Source organism: Lathyrus oleraceus, chromosome 1 (assembly GCF_024323335.1).
Source record: "Lathyrus oleraceus cultivar Zhongwan6 chromosome 1, CAAS_Psat_ZW6_1.0, whole genome shotgun sequence".
Classification (NCBI taxonomy): domain Eukaryota; kingdom Viridiplantae; phylum Streptophyta; class Magnoliopsida; order Fabales; family Fabaceae; genus Lathyrus; species Lathyrus oleraceus.
This window is the reverse complement of record NC_066579.1, coordinates 200,160,600-200,179,043: the sequence shown is the minus strand read 5'-3', so window position 1 is coordinate 200,179,043 and position 18,444 is coordinate 200,160,600. Positions and strand designations below refer to the sequence as shown.

At 34.2% G+C, this 18,444-nt stretch overlaps 1 protein-coding gene across 1 annotated transcript; it reads left to right on the top strand.

The window, feature by feature from the left end:
- The first annotated feature begins 304 nt into the window (after window positions 1-304).
- Window positions 305-8,176, top strand: LOC127127430 (uncharacterized). Its single transcript, XM_051056616.1, has 2 exons — window positions 305-623; window positions 1,124-8,176. The coding sequence occupies exons 1-2, from the start codon at window positions 479-481 to the stop codon at window positions 8,146-8,148; spliced, it is 7,170 nt and encodes a 2,389-aa protein (XP_050912573.1). The 5' UTR covers window positions 305-478; the 3' UTR covers window positions 8,149-8,176.
- Window positions 8,177-18,444: the final 10,268 nt, after the last annotated feature.

Below are 18,444 nucleotides of genomic sequence, written 5' to 3'. Positions count from 1 at the left end.
TAATATATTTACCGTGAATAGTATTTAGTATAAATATTTATGTCTACGTCAAAATAGCATAACTTTTAATCCAAGGCTCACTTTTTCTCTCTTCTCACTTTGATTGAAAAAGAGAGAGAAAATTAATGAGAAAAATCGAATAATTTACATTGTCTATAGGTTCAACTTTATGTCAAAATAATATTTAGTTTTATTATATCAAGTTTGCAACACAAGTCATCACTAATTTTTTATGAAACAAAAGAAATACAATAAATACAAACAGGTTTAAGCAGCCTCATATTTTCTACCGACACCACCCACAAGAGCTACATGAGGGAGAAAAGAATATATACTTTTCCCATAGCTGAAACTATTTTGAGGCTAAAGCATTCTAGAAGCAACAATTTTCAACACATCATGTTCATGTTTATTAGTCATTTATAATTCAAATATTTTACCCTTGTTTTTCTAAGAGAATAATTTAGCAACAACAAAGATGGAGCTAGAATTAGGACTCAAAATCACTAAAACTAAAGATGATATTGATTCCATCTCTGAGTATCAATTTATGAAGGATGCAGGACCAGTTTTTCATTCTAGAGAAACCAACACCATGTTCATCCTCACTGCCAATCTCAAAGGTCAATTTCTTCTATCATTCTATATTTTTTTCTTCTAAATTAAATCTACTTTTGTTCCTATAAAATTTACAAATTTTGATTTCAATTCATGCAAAATTAATTTAATAGCTTTTAGGTCGTTCACGGTACATTTAAGTCAGAAAACGAACCGAATCATAGTAAAATCAAACCGAAGAGTTTCAATTTATCCAAAACCAAATCAAATCTATTTGATTGGTATACCGATTCTGAATTTGAACGATATAAAATTATCTGAAAATAATTTTCAGTTTTGATTTGATTTCTGTTCAGTTTTGATTCAATTTATTCTTTATTTGATTAAGTTCTAAAACTGTTTATGCAATATGATTTAGGTTATTATCAGTTTAATTATTTCAACTTCAATTCATTTATTCTACGATTCGATTTGGTTCGGCATTTTTTTTTAATAGTCCCTGATATTTTATTTTGGCTTTTATCTTTTACTTTATATACCTTGTAAAATATCCATGCATACACAGGTTATAAGAGAAATAACATTGACATTAAGATTAGTAAAGATGGGAATAAGATATCAATTATTGGAAAGAAACCAATTCAAGAAATGGTGATGATGGGATGGGTGATGCAAAGGAAAGTGGTTGATGTTAAAGGTTTCAATAAGGTTTTCAAAATTCCTCATGGTGTGAATTTGGATAAGATCAAAGCAAGTTACAATGAAGAGGAATGGATGATGAATATTGTCATGCCAAAATTGGTAAAAGGGATTTACGGTCTTAAGATTGAGGAATTTAAGGAACAAGAGAAAAGTGAAATTGATCATGTTTCTAGTAGTGTTGGTGAAACAAGCCATAAAGGGTCAAAAGATTGTGAATTTCAACATATGGAAGGAAGTGAAAATGCTATAGAGAAGATGCTTGATGATACAAAAAAGAAAGTTAATAAAGAGATCATAACACAAGAAGAAGTTAAAGCATCTAAGTTAAGAATTGAAGATGGAAATGATGAAGTTAATAGGAACATAAGAGAAAATGAAAAATGCAAGTTGAGGATTGAGGATAGTAAGATAAAAGATATAAGAGAAAATGATGGAAAGGAAACATGTGAAGCATTGAAGACATTAGGAGATATGGAGAAGATGCTTAATGAAACCAACAAGGATATAAATGAAGAAACAATAGAAAAAGAAGTTGGAGATTCTAAATTGAGAATTGAAAATGGAAATAGGGAGAGTGCGAGAGACAAGGGTGGCAAAGAAGAATATGATGTGACGAAGAAATTAGAACGAGATCAAGGTGTTGATGTATTCATCTCAAATAAATTTGAAGATATGGGCAAAGATAAAGAATTCGAGGATCAAAAGATGGATAATGGAAGTGCTAACAAGTGGCATGATGATGTAAATAGGGATATAATTGGAAGGACTATAAAAGAAGAAGAAAAAGAAGAATCTAACTTGAGGAGTGAAGATAGTAAGGTAGAAGATATTGGTAAAGGTGTCTCACATAACATTACAGAAACAAGTCAAAGAGTTTTTGAAGAGTGTATGATTCAACAAAGTGGAGAGTCAAAACAAAAAGAGTCTAAAGCATATTATGAAGAAACTGAGAAAGAAAATAGCATGGAATCATTTGAAGCAACGAAGGTGTTAGAAGTTGAACAAAATGTAGTTGGTCATATTCCTAGTAACATTGGTTGTATAAACCAAAATGAATTTGAAGAGTCTAGGATTCCTCAAATGGAAAAAACTATAACCACTAAAGGGAAAATGAATACAGGAGAATATGAAAAGTTACCTTTCAAAGGTAATCAAGATTTTCAAAATAAAATGATAAAGCCTAAGATGGAAACTAAAAATGGAGATCAAGAATGTGGTTTAGAAAAGCTTGGTGGTAAGGAAAGGTTTGATGGTGGAATGGTGATTATAAAGAAAGAGTTTCCTAAGAACTTATTTAATAGTACTTCAAAAGAAAGGGAAGGATTGAATGTTGAAAAGATGCAAGAAACCAAATTTGTGAATGGAGAAATGGTGAGTAAAGAGGTTGAATGTTTTATGGAGAAGGGCGAAGGTGAAAGGATCGAAAGGATGCATGTGGAAGAAAAGAAAGGAAATAATACAAGAGAGAAAATTCAAGAGGAAATTGAAGAGAGTGGGAAAGGAATTAAAGAAAGTGTTCAAGAACAGTTTGTAGGGATCGAAGGAAGTAAAAGATTCAGTTTTGAAAATAAGGATGAAGAAAACGGAGTCATCAAAGAAGCATTAGTTGAAAATGAAAGTTTAATAGTGAGAGGAGTTGAATACAAAGAGAGAACTAAAGAAATAAACCAAGACGTGGAAGATACAATTGAGTATGGTATAGTGAAGTTGAAAGGAGAGGAATCTATAAAGATTAGTGAGAATGGACCTAAGGAAAGTGGTCACGAGAAGTTTGCACGAATCAAAGAAAGTAAAGGATTAAATTTTGTGAATGAAGAAGAAGAAAATGAGGTTATCAATGATGCATTAGTTGAAGACGAAAGTTTAATAAAGGAAGGAGGTGAATACAAGGATAAAACCAAGGAAATAATCAACGAGGAAGATAAAAATAAACATGGTATAATAGAGTTGAAAGTAGATGGTTCTACAAAGAGTCACGGTGAACCAAATGAGTCTTTTGAGGGAGATAATGTAAACAATGGAAAATTTGATGGAAGAAAAATACAAAAGTTTCAAGAGATTGAACAAACTAAAGATGAAGGTGCCAATGAAAAGGGTGTAAATATTGAAAAGTATATGAAGAAAATGATAAGAGAAAAAAATGAGAAGGTACAAAATGAAGAAAATGAAGGTTTTAGGAAAAACATACCAAAAGAAAAAGATGAATGTTTTTTGGAAGAAGGGATGAGTAAAGAAAGATCAAAAGCAAGCAATGTTGTCAAGGAAGGTTTTCCAACGAAAATGTTAGATTCACCAGTTGATACAAGAGAAGGACTAAAGAATACAAGGATTGATAAAATAAAAGGTATTAACGAAAGTGTGAAAGAAAGTAGCATGGGACCTTTTGGAGCAATGAAGGTATCAAAACTTGAACCTTTTAAAGTCAATGACGAAGTTCATAAGGATTTCATAAATCCTAAGACGGAAACTAAAGATGAAAAACAAAATGAAGAGTTTCATAAGAACTTACCTAAAAGAACTCATGAGGAAACTGAAGGATTGAATGTTCTAAAAATGCAAGAAACCAAAGATGTCAAAAGAAAGGTAAAAGAGATTGAATATTTTAAAGCGAAGGATGAAGGTGATATACTTAAAAGGACGAATGTGGAAGAAAAGAAAGTCCAGAATAAAAGAGAAATAATGCAGGAGGAAATTGAAAAGAGTGAGAATGGAATTAAGGGAGATGGACAACAAGAAGTTGCAGAGATCGAAGGAATTAAAGGATTCAATGTTGTAAAGGAGGAAGAAGAAGAATCGAAGGAGAGAAGTAAAGAAATAGAACAAGATGAGGAAGGTGTCTCACATAACATTGTAGATTCAAGCCAAAGAGTTTTTGAAGAGTCTTTGACTCAACCAAGTGAAGAGTTAAAAGAAAAGAAAATTGGAGGATCAATGTGTGACTCTAAAGAAAGCCTTAAAGAAGTGTTGAAAGAAAATATTATGGAACAAAGTCTAAATGAGCATATTCATCATAACATTGGGAATATAGACCAAAATGAATTTAGAGAACCTAGACTTCCACAAATGAAGAAAAGTAAAAGCACTAAAGGGGAGATGAATGGAGGAAGGGAATCTGAAAACACGCCTTTTGAAGTCATTGATGAAGATGTTCAAAAAACCATGTTTGGAGATACCATCCCATTGGAAGTCATAAAAATAAATGAAGAGTTTCCTAAAGACTTAAGAAAAAGTAATTTTGATGAAAGTGACGGATTAAATGTTCAAAAGATTCAAGAATCCATAAATGTGAAAGAGGAAATGGTGGACAAAGAGATTGGATACTTTGAGGAAAAGGGTGAAGGTGAAAGATTCAAAAGGATCCATGTGAAAATAAAGAAAGGAAATACGAAAGAGACAATGCAAGAGGAAAATGAAAAGAATGAGAATGAATTTAAGGAACGTGATCGACAACATGCAAAGGAGAACACTATAAAAGAAATGGATGAAGACTCAAATAATGTGACAGGAGAGTTGAAACATAAAGTTACAGAAATCGATGAAAGTAAAGGATTCAATATTGCAAAGGAGGAAGAACAAAAAGAGGTTACTAGAAAAGCTTTGGTTGAAAGTGAAAGTTTGATGGAAAAAATGGAAGGAAAAGAATCCAAGGAGAGAATTAATGCTAAAAGAGTCTATGATGAGGATGATGAAATTGAATTTGGTATAGTAAAGTTGAAAGGAAAGAGACCTATAAAGATCCATGATGATGGAAGAAAGTTTCAAGATAAGGGGGAAAGTAAAGATCTCAATGAAAAGGGTGAAAAAATCGAAAAGTTTGGGAAGGTAGTAAATAAAAGGATACAAAAAGAAGAAAATGAAGACTTCAAGAAAGGTGTAAAAAAGGGAAAATATGAATCTAATTTATCAGACGATGTAAGTGAAAGTAGATCTCAAGATACCAAGGATGCAAAAGAAGAATTAAAAATGAAAATGTTAGACTCACAATTTGATACAAGAGAGAACCTAAAGGATACAAAGATTGAGAAAACAAAAGGTCTCGAAGAGAATGAAAAAGTTGTACCATTTGTGAAGAAAGTAAAGTTTGAAGAAGAAGAAGAAGAAGAAGAAGAAGAAGAATTTAAGGAGAGAACAAATGCAATAGTTCAAGACGAGGAAGATAAAATTGAATATGGTATAGTAAAGTTGAAAGGAGAAGGATTAACAAAGATAACACATAAGTTTCAAGAGAAGGAGAAAAATGAAGATGTCAATGAAAAAGGTGAAAAAACTGGAAAGTTTGTGAAGAAAGTGAATGAGAAGATACAAAATGAAAAAGACAAGGGTTTCAACAAAAACACAAAAATTGAAAGAGATGAATGTTTATTGCAAGAAGAGATAAGTGAAGGAAGATCAAAAGCAAGTGAGGTTGCAAATGAGTCATTTGAGGATAGAATCAAGAAAGAAAATAGAAATAAAAAACTTGATCATGTTTATGAGTTAGTTCAGAAAGAGAATGTTGGTGCTGGAATAGTTGATGGAAGAAAAATAAAAAAGTTTCAAGAGATGAATCAAACTCAAGATGTAAAGAAAAAGGGTGCAAATAGTGAAAAGATTTTGAAGAAAATGAGTGGAAACAAAGAAGTGAGTGAAAAAGTTGAACAAGTGGAAGCAAATGAAGGTATGAGGAATGATATAGGGGAACAAAATTTTGGTGAGTCTATGACAAAAGAAGAATTTCAAGAGTTTGAGGTGGAAAGAATAAGAAATCCTGAGAGAGAAATTCAATCAGTAGTAAGTATGGGATTTAAGGAGTTCGATTACAAGAATGCGAAGGATAAGAAACAGATGACAAAAGTGTTGGATACAAAATTCAAAAGCAAGGGGAGATATGAATCACACGATGAAAGTATGAACCAAGAAGTTTTTAGTCCAAAGAAACCAAAAGAAGTTGGAGAAAATTGTACTCGTAACAAAGTAGAAGAATTTGAAACTATAGAAGATCAAGTGACTAATCAAATATCAGTACCAAGGTTTCAATCTGAAAAAGATGTTGAAAAAATAAGGGAAATAATTCACGAGAAAATGGATGAGTCTGAGAAGAAAATTGATGATAGGGAGCAAGAAAATGTGGCAAGAGATGATGGAAAAGCAGAGACTAAAGAAAAATATATGTTCAAAGAATACAATCCAACTCAAAATGTTGATGATGAGAAGTGCAATATAGATGGTGAAATTGAAAATTCTGGTATTGGAAAGGTTCATAAGAAAAAATGGATTCATGAAACAATGAAAATAAGACGGGAGAAAGAGTGTTCGGTAAAATTTGAAGTTGATGAGAAAGAAGAAGAATCCTTGGATGAAAGGCTAAAGAACGATATTGCAGAAACGAAGACTAACCGAGACAATGAACAACATGAATATGGAGCAAAAGAGATTAAAGCACCGGAAACCATGGTATATGAAGAAGCTAAACTGTCAAAGTTGCAAAGGAAAAGGGTTAATCAACAAACAAAAGATGAAATAAACAAAAACTCAGAATGTGTTACTGAAGAACATGAAACAACAAAAGAATTTTCACCAAAGAATGTTGATAAAGGAAAAGTTGTGAAGGAAAGGGAAGGGTTAAAGGTTGTATACAGTGAAGAAACTAAAGATGATTCAACACTCACAACACCACAAACCACAGAAGAAAAGAAGCCCAAAATGAAGGGAAACACTTCACAGTTTGACAAGGCTAGTGGATCCAAAAATGTGGCAAAAAAAGTGCATGAAACTCTAAAGAGAGAACATCAAAGAAAATCACAAGAATCTACTTCTAAAATGGAGGTGGAACCACCAACTATTATTGAAAGGAAAAAGGCTCATGAATTGACAAGGTCACCAAACATGAACAATGAAATTCCAAAGGTTGAAGAACTACAAGAAGAAAATGAGGAGGGAAGGCGCATTCATGTACCAGAAGCAACCATTTCAAAAGAAGGAACACAAGTCACAAGTACTCATTTCATAGAGAATAATACATCATTAGAAGTAGTAGCAGATAAAGAGGCTCAACAATTTGAAGTTGAAGGAAAAGCAAAACCAAAGAAAAAGGAATCCAAAATGGATATGCAACACTCAACAAAAAGTAAAACAAGTCAAGTTGTTGAACAATGCATAAACAAATATGAAGAACCAAAACATGGAATAGAGGAAGAAAAAGAAGGTAAAGATGAAACAAATGGAGGAAAAAAGGAGAATGCAAAAATATCAAAGACTATTGAAGAAGAAAAAATTCTCAAGAAAAGGGAAGAACCAAAGGTTGCAAAGAGTGATGAAGAAAAGAAGCCTAAAATGAAGGAAACAACAACTCCACAACTTGACTTGGCTAGTGGATTCAAAAGGGTAGTAGAAAAAGTGCATGAAACTCGAAGAAAATCAGAAGAATCTACTTATAAATTTGAGGTGGAACCACTCAATATGGATGATGAATTTTCAAAGGTAGAAGAATTAAAGAAAGAAGAGGTACAAAAGAAAAATCATGTGCTAGAAGCAACCATTTCTAAAGAAGATGCAACACAAGGTAAAGTTACTCATGCAAAAGAAAAAGTGGTTCAACAATCAAAGGTTTCAAGCTCATTATGCACTCAACAACTAGAAGTTGAAGGAAAAGAAAAAATAAAGAAAAATGAACTTGAACAATGCATAAAGAAAGAAGAAAATGCAAAACTTGGAATAGAAGAAATTGAAGAAGAAGAAAAAGACTATGATAAAGTGCATGAGGAAGAGAAAGAAGATAAAGATGAAGGGAAAAAAGACAATGTAAAAATATCAAAGAAATTGTTTGTTCCATTGGTTATAGCAGGATCAGCAGTACTTGCTACTATAGTATTTATCTTTGTTAAGAATAGAAGATCTAGAAAAATGTAAAATTTGAGATCACTAAAATCAAGTTTTCATGCTTTTTTTACTAGTTAATCAGTAATTGTTCCACAAATTATTGGGTTACATAATTTGATTTTGATTCTCTAATTTATGAAATGGAAAATAAACTAGTTACTCAAAATTAAAGAGTTGGAATTAATTTAGTCCTTTTTTCAATCTATTTAAAAATATTTTTTGCTCATTTATTTTTAATGTATTGAATCAATTCATCTCAAACAAATCATTTGTTTTTAGGTTTGATTCGAATTGGTTTTTATCATGTAAAAATGTAATCCATAATTTAACCATATTTTAATGTAGGAAAAAAGTGTTAGACCCATTCAAGGTCAAACATTATAATTCCATTCACTTTTTCCCCCCACAAATTCTATCGATTTGAACTCAAACTAAACGGATTACTACTATAAATAAAATTTAGTTTTTTTTTCATTCAACAATTGAATATACTAGACTGTATAGTTTATATATGAATAAATATATAAATATATTTGCCGTTGAATGAATTAAGAAAATTATTTTATTATAATAATGATGAGAATGTATGTGATTTGACTCAATTGATTTATAGTCTCCTATTAAAATGTGAGGTTCCAAAAAAAAATCAAGATTTGAATCTTAATTTAAATAATAATTAATCATGTTTTACTTACTTTAAGATGGATAGAAAAACTATGAATTACAAGAAAAGCTTACGGCTTAAAAAGAATAGCAAAACCACATCCAAAGAATTTTACGCAATTAAAATGTGAGAAAAACACATAAGATAAGAGATGTGAAACGGATAAGCTTTTAAAAAAAAATTAATAACACAATAATAAACTGTCGATAAAGTGACTTCCAACACATGAGAATAGTAAATTGTGATATTCAAATTTCAAAAATTTTGAGAAAAATATTTATTTTGAAAACTATTTATGTAAAAAAAGAATAGAGATCAAGATCAAGAAGCGGAATAAAATAAATGATTAAATTATAAAGAGATAGAGATAGAAAAATCACACCAAAGATTATCTTTGTTTGGCTTAAACCACTAAAATAGAATATTTTCTTATAATTAAGTTTGATTCTCTATTTACACTACGCCAAAAACTGGAATAGACAGCGTCCCTTAGAGGGCGCTTTATTACAAAAGCGCACTCTAAAGTGAAGAGAAAAAATAAGGAGCATACTACTAGAATAGACAGCGCACTTTAGAGGGCGCTTTTGTAACAAAGCGCACTCTAAAGTGAAGCGAAAAAATAATGAGGAAATGGAGGGACACCAATAGAGGACGCTTTATTGAAAGCGCCCTCTAAGGTTACCCTTAGAGGGCACTTCTAAAAAAGCGCTCTCTATGTCCATGTACATTTCCAGTTTATAAGGCGCTTTTGGAAAGCCTTAGAGAGCGCTTTTAGAAGCGCCCTCTTAGGCCCCCTTTAGAGGGCGCTTTTGTAACAAAGCTCCCTCTAAAGTGAAGCCAAAAAAAAAATGGAGGGACAACAATAGAGGGCGCTTTTGTGAAAGCGCCCTCTAAGGTTACCCTTAGAGGGCGCTTTTGAAAAAGCGCTCTCTAAGTCCATGTACATTTCCAGTTTAGAAGGCGCTTTTGGAAAGCCTTAGAGAGCGCTTTTAGAAGCGCCCTCTTAGGCCCCCTTTAGAGGGCGCTTTTTTTAAAAAAGCGCCCTCTAAGGTCCCCTTTAGTAAACATTAAAATTATAACATATACTGCATGTCTCTTTATTTTCCCTCTCTATAAGCTATTTCGTTTACGTAACTGGGTTTTCTCTCAACTGCGATTACTCTCTACTCCGATTACTCTCGTCCTCCGTTCGTTCTCCGTCCCTCACCGTCATCGTCGCCGTTCGTTCTCCCTCCCTCACCGTTCACGTTCACTGCGTTATCCTCTTCCACCGTCACTGTTCACTTTCTTCTCCATCGTTACCGTCACCTTTAAGGTATTTCTCTTCTCCATCGTTACCGTTCACTTTCTTCATGTGTTTGATTAGGGCATTTTCTAAACTTAGTTTTTCATTTTGTGCATTATGTTGATTAATGTTGTTTAGGGCAAACTGAGTTTTTTATTTCTGATTGAAAACTGATATATTTGAAGTGTGTTTGAGCTTGTGCTTGGAAGTTTGATGATTATGGATGCAAGTTTGTTCATGTTCCAAACACCATAAGTTTGCATTGGTCTTTTGCATGCAGTAGGTGTGTGTGAGTTTGTATTCAATAATGATAAAAAAAAAGAGTTTAGATTGTTGTAACATGAGAGAAATGGAAGGTATATGAATGTGTTCACGTATTGAATCATTGTCTTACTTGGATCTTATTGAATCATTTCTATATTACAGATAAAATGGCTAACCAAGACGATACCCATGCCGCGAATGAATCACGTAATAATGTTGAAAAAGAAATCAAACGAGGATTGACTGTTATGAAGTCAATCATTCGTGCAAGAGACAAGGGTGTAAAATTTGAAGTACATTGGAGTGCTGAAGACCAACTAATTGAGCCTAACGGTTCAATGTTGGCAAGTTACATTGGTTTCCTTGTTCGCCAACATATTCCGATTACATGTGATAATTGGAGAAGTCCGGACTTGAAGGTTGGCAAGGAAAAAATATGGTTGGAGATACAGGTACTTACCATATATTGTTATATGTTTTTTTTGTTGACTATTTGTTAACCATATATTGTTATAATATTACTTTATAATAACACACTTCATTTGTATGTTTTTTAGAGATCCTTTCACATCGATGAAAGCCGGCAAAAATATTGTATTCAATTGGCCGAAAAAAGACTCCGAGGATTTCGATCCTTTTTGTGCAACAAATTTCTCAAGGATGAGGAAGGAAAATTTGTTGAAGGAGAACGGCCAATGAAGTATGCCGAGATTATTTCAGCCGATGAATGTGATAACTTTGTCGCCAAACGAAGAAACGAAAAATTCCATGTAATGTCTATTAATTATGGTATTATACAATTGTTAAGTTACTTGGTTCTAATATGCCTTAAACTTTTTTATCCAGGAAGTAAGCGACATAAATAGGAAAAGGGCATCAAAACCCGCGTATCCGTACAAAAAAGGGCGTACGGGTTATGCACGGTTACAACAAAGAATTGTGAGTATATTCAAATGCTATGAGCTTATACATTGTCACAATATGTTATAATTGATGATCTTATAATCTAATTCAATGTGTAGCTAGCCGAGGAGAAAAGTGACACAACATCTCTTCCGGAGCACGTATTATGGAAGGCTGCTCGGGTTGGGAAGGATGGGGCTGTCGTTGAAGCGGTCCAAAATGTTTATGACGAATGTGTAAGTATATGTAACATTATTTCTTTAATTATATCGAAAATTTTGTTAGACATATAATTCATTTTTAATCTCCTCTAATAATATTTCAGGAGACTTTATCCCAAACCGTACCTTCAACCGAGGTCCAGGATTGCAGGAGCGTACTTAGTCGAGTACTAAATGTTCCTGAGTATTCTGGTCGTGTGAGGGGTAAGGGTTTTGGTGTGACTCCATCGTCATTTTATAAAAAAACAAAAACAAAAAATCCTACCAACAAAGAGGTGATGGAGACCTTGGCGGAGTTAAGGGCACAAGTACTCCAACTGCAAAACGAGAATGCAAGGTATAGAGAGGAAAGGTGCGCTTCCGAGGCAAAAGATACTAGTGACCGAGCTAGTATCAATCATCAACCGAAATTTCCCGAGGTAATTATATATGTTATTATGAAATTAAAATAGCACTTTTTTACTTGACACATATACAAGTTAACAATAACATTTATTATTGGTTTAGGGCATTTCACCTTGTCAGCTGTATTTATCGTCAACAACTTATCGCATGGTTGGCAAGGGAAAAGTGCACAATACTTCGGGTGAATTACTTCACCATAATCCCCTCCCGGTGGGATTTATGAAAGTTTCGGTTGACCTCGTATTAGATACGGACGCCCGTCTACCATTACCTGACGTTGTTTCAGAGACAACGTTGATGCGAGATGCAGTCGGATCCTTTGTTGGTTGGCCGTCAGATCTAATTTTCCCTGATGCCGAGGTATATATGTTCTAAATGATTATGAATATTTAGTATTCACATTTCAATTCAGCTACAATTATGATATTTAATCAATTATATGGTAATGTTAGACTCCTACAAGACCCACACATAAAGTTGGTAAAGGGATTTCAAGACGCATCGAGTCGGTTGCATCTCAAAAAGAGGTACAAATATATATACCCATTGAATTATATACGCAACGATTCTGTTGCATCACAAAAAGTCATGATTTATTTTATATGAATTTTTAGGTTCCCGGTCGAGAGTTGAAAAGCGCTGCTAAGGATATTCCAACGACATCCGGGACAAAATCTCAAATTATGATGCGTCTTGAGAAAATGGTGGAGGAGTCCGATATTATGCAAGGGTCCGTTCGTAGTATAGATTTTGATGAAGGTGTTTTCGGAGCTGCTCAGTTCGAAATAATTGCAAAGGAGGACTTCCAACAACTTTTTGAACACACCGAATTGGGCATCGCTGTCATTCATACATACATATGGTACTCCAATCAATCTATAATTTACTTAGTTGAACAATTTATTTACACATTTCAATGAGTAGTCTAATGCTTATTATGTTTCTATTTAAGGTATATGTATGTAACATTGATGCGGGGAACTGAATTGTGTAACCGTTTCAATTTTATTGCTGCTTCCCGTATCAATGCAACGTTAATAACGAATAATCCAACATCCGTAAAGAATGATCTAGTCGATAGATTCATGGCGGCCGGCGATAATACTACACCCAGTTTGTATTTTTTACCGTTTAATTCTGGCAACGGGTTAGATTTTCTTTCTAATAATTTCATTCTAATCTATGTATATCTTTTACGTAGAAAATTTTCATTCATCTAAATTTTTGTTTTATTTTACAGTGGTCACTGGGTGTTGGTTGCTATGGATCTTTCGAGACTAATAGTGTATTATCTCGATTCTTTATCGGGTGATTGGAGTAAATATCCGAATATGAAGAAGACGGTTGACGCGTAAGTGAAATTCCCCTAAATATTCGTGTGTATTTGTATATTTAATTATGTCTGTCAGATTGATCTCAATATACGTTTTTATTTTGTTAGGGAAATAATAAAATTTAGATTGAAAAAGAAATACCGCAATAGGAAGGACATTACCTGGATAAGAGTTCAGGTATATATTAAGTATCTTATTTTTGCTTATAATAGTGTTTGTTTTTTTGCTTATAATAGTGTTTGTAAGAAATTAACTATATATATATTGTTTGTTTTTCTGTGTAGTGTCCTCAGCAAAATAATTCGGTCGATTGCGGATTTTTTGTATTGAGATTTATGAGAGACATCATTGCGTTGAATCGTATAGACATCCCAAAAATGGTATGGAATAATAACTTAGGGTTTATTTTAATATTATCGAATATTTCATCTAATTTGTTACTAAATCATGAATATGTTTTATTCTCTTAATTGTAGTACTTTGAGGAATACAAAACTTACTCAAGAGCAAATTTGGATGAAATCAAGGATGAATTGTGTCAATTCATTATTGATCAAAGAATCATATAGCTAGGTTGTATATTGTTGTACATATATGTATGGAATGTTGTTGTTTTATGCTGTTGTTGTATATATGTTGTATATTGTTGTTGTAATTTTACTAAATCATGAATATGTTGTTGTATATTGTTGATCAAAGAATCATATATTAATGTTGTATATATGGAGGATTAATGTTGTATATAAATGGATTCATGTTGTATATATCAATGGATTAATGGTGTATAACATTGGATTAAAGGATGAAATCAATATGAATTTTACACTTTTGCAGCATGCGAACAGGTTACCAATTAAATATCCACTGTTTTTCAAACAAATTTTTTTAAAATAACTAACACTTTAGAGGGCGCTTTGTCCAGAAAGCACCCTCTAAACACTTTACATTGACAACTTTAGAGGGCGCTTTTTCCTGAAAGCGCCCTCTAAACACTTTACATTGACAACTTTAGAGGGCGCTTTTTCCTGAAAGCGCCCTCTAAACACTTTACATTGACAACTTTAGAGGGCGCTTTTTCCTGAAAGCGCCCTCTAAACACTTTACATTGACAACTTTAGAGGGCACTTTTTCCTGAAAGCGCCCTCTAAACACTTTACATTGACAACTTTAGAGGGCGCTTTTTCTAGAAAGCGCCCTCTAAGGTGTCCCTTTATGGACCACTCCAGAGGGCGCTTTCTTATGAAAGCGCACTATAATGTGGCCACTTTAGACAGCGCTTTCTCCAGGAAAACAAAGCGCTGTCTTTACCTATGCCAGCGCCAGATTAGAGGACGCTTTAAAGCGCTGTTATAGGCCAAAAAAAGCGCCCTCTTTTCCCTTATTTGGCATAGTGTTATAATTATTTATAATTATATTTGTAATGACTTTCCTAAATTTGACTTTACCTATTATTTATATATATATATATATATATATATATATATATATATATATATATATATATATATATATATATATATTTCAATAAAAAAACTGTAAACATTTCCCAACCCTTGTGTTGGCCAGTTGTCGCCCTCTCCTCCATATACTTACCGCATAGTTATCCCTTCAACACAAGGCCTTATTCGCGTTGTCGTTAGTCGAGTCACCACACCCTTCCACCGCACCACCCATTGACACGTTCAACAATTGTCGCGCCTGTCATACCCCAAAATTCACCATACCCTTCACAAAGTTCATCTAGGTCACTAACTGTAATCATATGCATAGCCTTACATACATTTCAATTCATCTGCATACAAGAGGACGAGTATCTTAGATTCCAAGCTTGGCGCTTAAACCTAGTGAAAGTTAAGGTTTCTCTGCAGATAAAGTTGGCTTAATCAATCAAACCATAAGTAGAGGCAGCTCTTGAAGCTTGGGCTTTGTGCCCAATATTGATGACTCAACTTTGGCTAAATGGTGAAGCAATGCCCTAATCTTGGGATCCTCACTTCATCCGGGTTACCACAAACTCTAAAGATGTCTGATACTCTTCGTGCGGCCTCTTAAACCCTATCTAATGGGTCCATCATCATCCCGTTGTGTGTGTCTTTCTTACTTGATCGAGCTCCACCTAACAACCTCCTGGTCAGTGGTCATGCATGTTGGTTTCTTAGGTTTGATCTGATAGTTACTGGCTTCAATGTGCATCTTGTGCTTGTCCGTACCCGATCATCTGGTCATTGGTCATTTCATTTGTTGCTCTTGTTTCATGATTGCCTTTGATCGTTTGGGTTCATGGTTAAGGGTTCATCCATAGGCTTTGTATGAATTCTATTCCTTTATATGTCTCGATTCACTCCATTTCAAGTAACCGGTTCATACATTAAGTCAATTCATTCAATTGGCCGGTTTCGTTCATGTTCATCCATAAAATAGTCTTTTCATACAAAAAAGGTGCAAAAAAATGTATAACACATTGCAAAACTTATTTTTGGAAGTTTTTGCTCTGTGAGTCAACTCGTTCAGTCGACGCAAAACCCACGGGTCCAAACACGCCGACTCACAGGTCGACCTAGTTCTGGGGAACCTAGTTAAGTCGACTCATCCAACCCTTGCGTCGACTCATCGTCCGTTTTCCCTTGAACCATTCCGCCTGGGTCCAAACAGGTCGACTCATTTCTGGGGAATCCTGTTTGCATTAACTCATCCAGTCTTTGCATCAACTCATTCCTTATTTTTCTATGAACCAATTCGTCGCGGGTCCGGACCGGTCGACCCGGAGGTCAACTCAACCTTGGAGAATGCTCTGTTTGAGTCGACTCCTTCCCAGCTTGAGTCGACTCAACCTGTTCCTGGTAGCAGATTTGATAGTTACTAGCTGCTGAAGCACTTATAAGTACAAAACTCTTGCACAATGATCCACGTACTTTGCTCTAACCTGCAATTGCAAGTCACCCTTAAGCTCACTTGTTATACCTTGCACCTAAGTCAATTGATTAACAAGTCGTGAACAAAACTTCAAAGCTAAAACCACTTGAAGGTGACCTGCTACCACCAGTCACTATTGGAATCATTCAAGACCAACTAACTACCTTCCAACTCAGTGAGTTAACCGACCAAACTCACTGAGTTCACTTCAACTAACTCCTAACCTAACCATAACTAACTCCAAAACTCCCTTGGACCCAAACCTGCAATCTATATAAACACAAGGGGAAGCAAAAGCAAATGACCTTTTTTTTCATTCATTCTCAGATTTTTTCACTCACTCTCAAACTTCTCGTTGCAAATTCAGCTTCTTCTCTCTTCATCTTCTCCAATTCCTCTCCCCACACCAAAGCTCAAATCACCATTGGAGCAAGCTTCACATTGAAGTTTGTCACCAATTGAGTTAAACCTCTTGCACTTAACCATCATCCCTGCATTCACCGAACCAACATCGACAACAACGATCCAGTTCAAAAAAAATTCGGAGTTGATTCTTGAAGAGTAGGATTTCATAGTAGAAGCGGAAGATTCAAGGTTCAACGTAGCACACCTCTATTTTTCTCCTCTTCATCTTCATCGCTTCTGAATTTCAACAAGTTCCAAGACAATCCTCCGTCTTACAGGCCGGTGAATCTTTATCTTTGTTGAACTGTTGACATCACCATGTAGCTTGCGTAGGGAGGAATCAAAAACCCCAATGTTTGGCGGTTTGATCTTCCTTAATCGCCATTTCTATTCAATTTCGGATTCTTGACATTAATTGCTTAATTTCCAGAAGTTATTGAGTTGTAACTAGGATATATGAGGGATTAGGATAGAAGAGTTTGAGAGGAGCAAGAAATAGATACTTTTTCTTGAATCCGACCAACTCCGCCGCCTCCAGTGCGGTGGTGCCGGAATTCCGGCGGTGGTTATGTTTTTCCCTGAGACATGGTTTGTTTGACTGGTACAAAAATTTTTCACTCCATATCACTCACTGTCATATAGTGTTAACATGCATGCTAATAGCAATCCTCTTTGTTTCTTTATTATTGTGTTGAATTCATGATGATTTGTTTGTATGCTGATTGAGCCTTGGGCCAAGCAATTATCTCCCTTGATCTGTTTTCATGCCCCTGACCTAACATTGTTCATCCTAATCATGCCAACCTCATAATTGATTTAATCAATTCCAATTTTAATAATATTTTTGTTATTAATCATGATGTAGTTTTTTGTATGGAATAAATGTTAATTTCTGCCTTTTTTTTTACACTTAGGATTCATATAATTTTAGTGGTAAAAAGCTTAATTCATGTGTAATTAGTTTAATTATGATTAGGTAATTAGTTAGAAATTAGGCTTAATCATTTGTACACGTTAGACTACTTTCTTAATTTTCCAGAATTTGTTTTCATGTGATCAACCATGCCATGTTTAGAATTTCATTCGATTTTCCATGTTAATGTATATGAGTAATCTCACTTGGACTTGGTTACGTTTTATTTGTGGTTGGTGGCTAAGTTGAAAACCCCATTTCATTTTAATTTGATATACGTTTGTCCATCATGATCATCATATCACACCATCATTTCATCATACTATCTCATTTACTTGGATTAGCATCTCAATTCCATTTTATTGATGCATACTAACCATTATTATTTTGTGATGACATGTGAATGAGAGATCCAAAACCCATCCAAGTTATCCCTTTTATTTTCTATTCATTAGCTTGCATTGTTTGAAGTGCCATGCCACTTGTATGGCTTAGGCATGGCACATGAGTTGTAAATTGTATTTCCCTTTCATGCCTTCATGTTGTATTGTGTAGATCCCCCCGGTGTGGGTTAAATGTTCCCCCACCCCTAGTCATGTAACCGCTTAGATTTTTTTCTCTCTAGCTAGTTTACTACGCGTGCTAATAACCAAGATAAAATACAAAACGATAAACAAAGAATTTCAAAAGAAACAAAAGGTACTTGATTTAACTTCAAGTTGTTTTTTCGAAAAAACTCACACCATTGCAACGTGAATACTTGATCCAACATCAAGTATTCTCCATCCACCCCATGATCCATTCTATCATCCCTTCTCCATTCTCTTCTAAAACTCATTCTATCTCTCAGTTCCATTCTTCACTCACACTTTTTCATAATAAATTCAAATACTTGATCCAACATCAAGTTCCTTTTTCAAAACCATTTCCATAACAAATTGGAATTCCAAATGGGGCGTACGTGTTTGTATACAACATTCAAGTAATTGGGTTGTCGGCCGTGCCTAGCCTGCGGAACC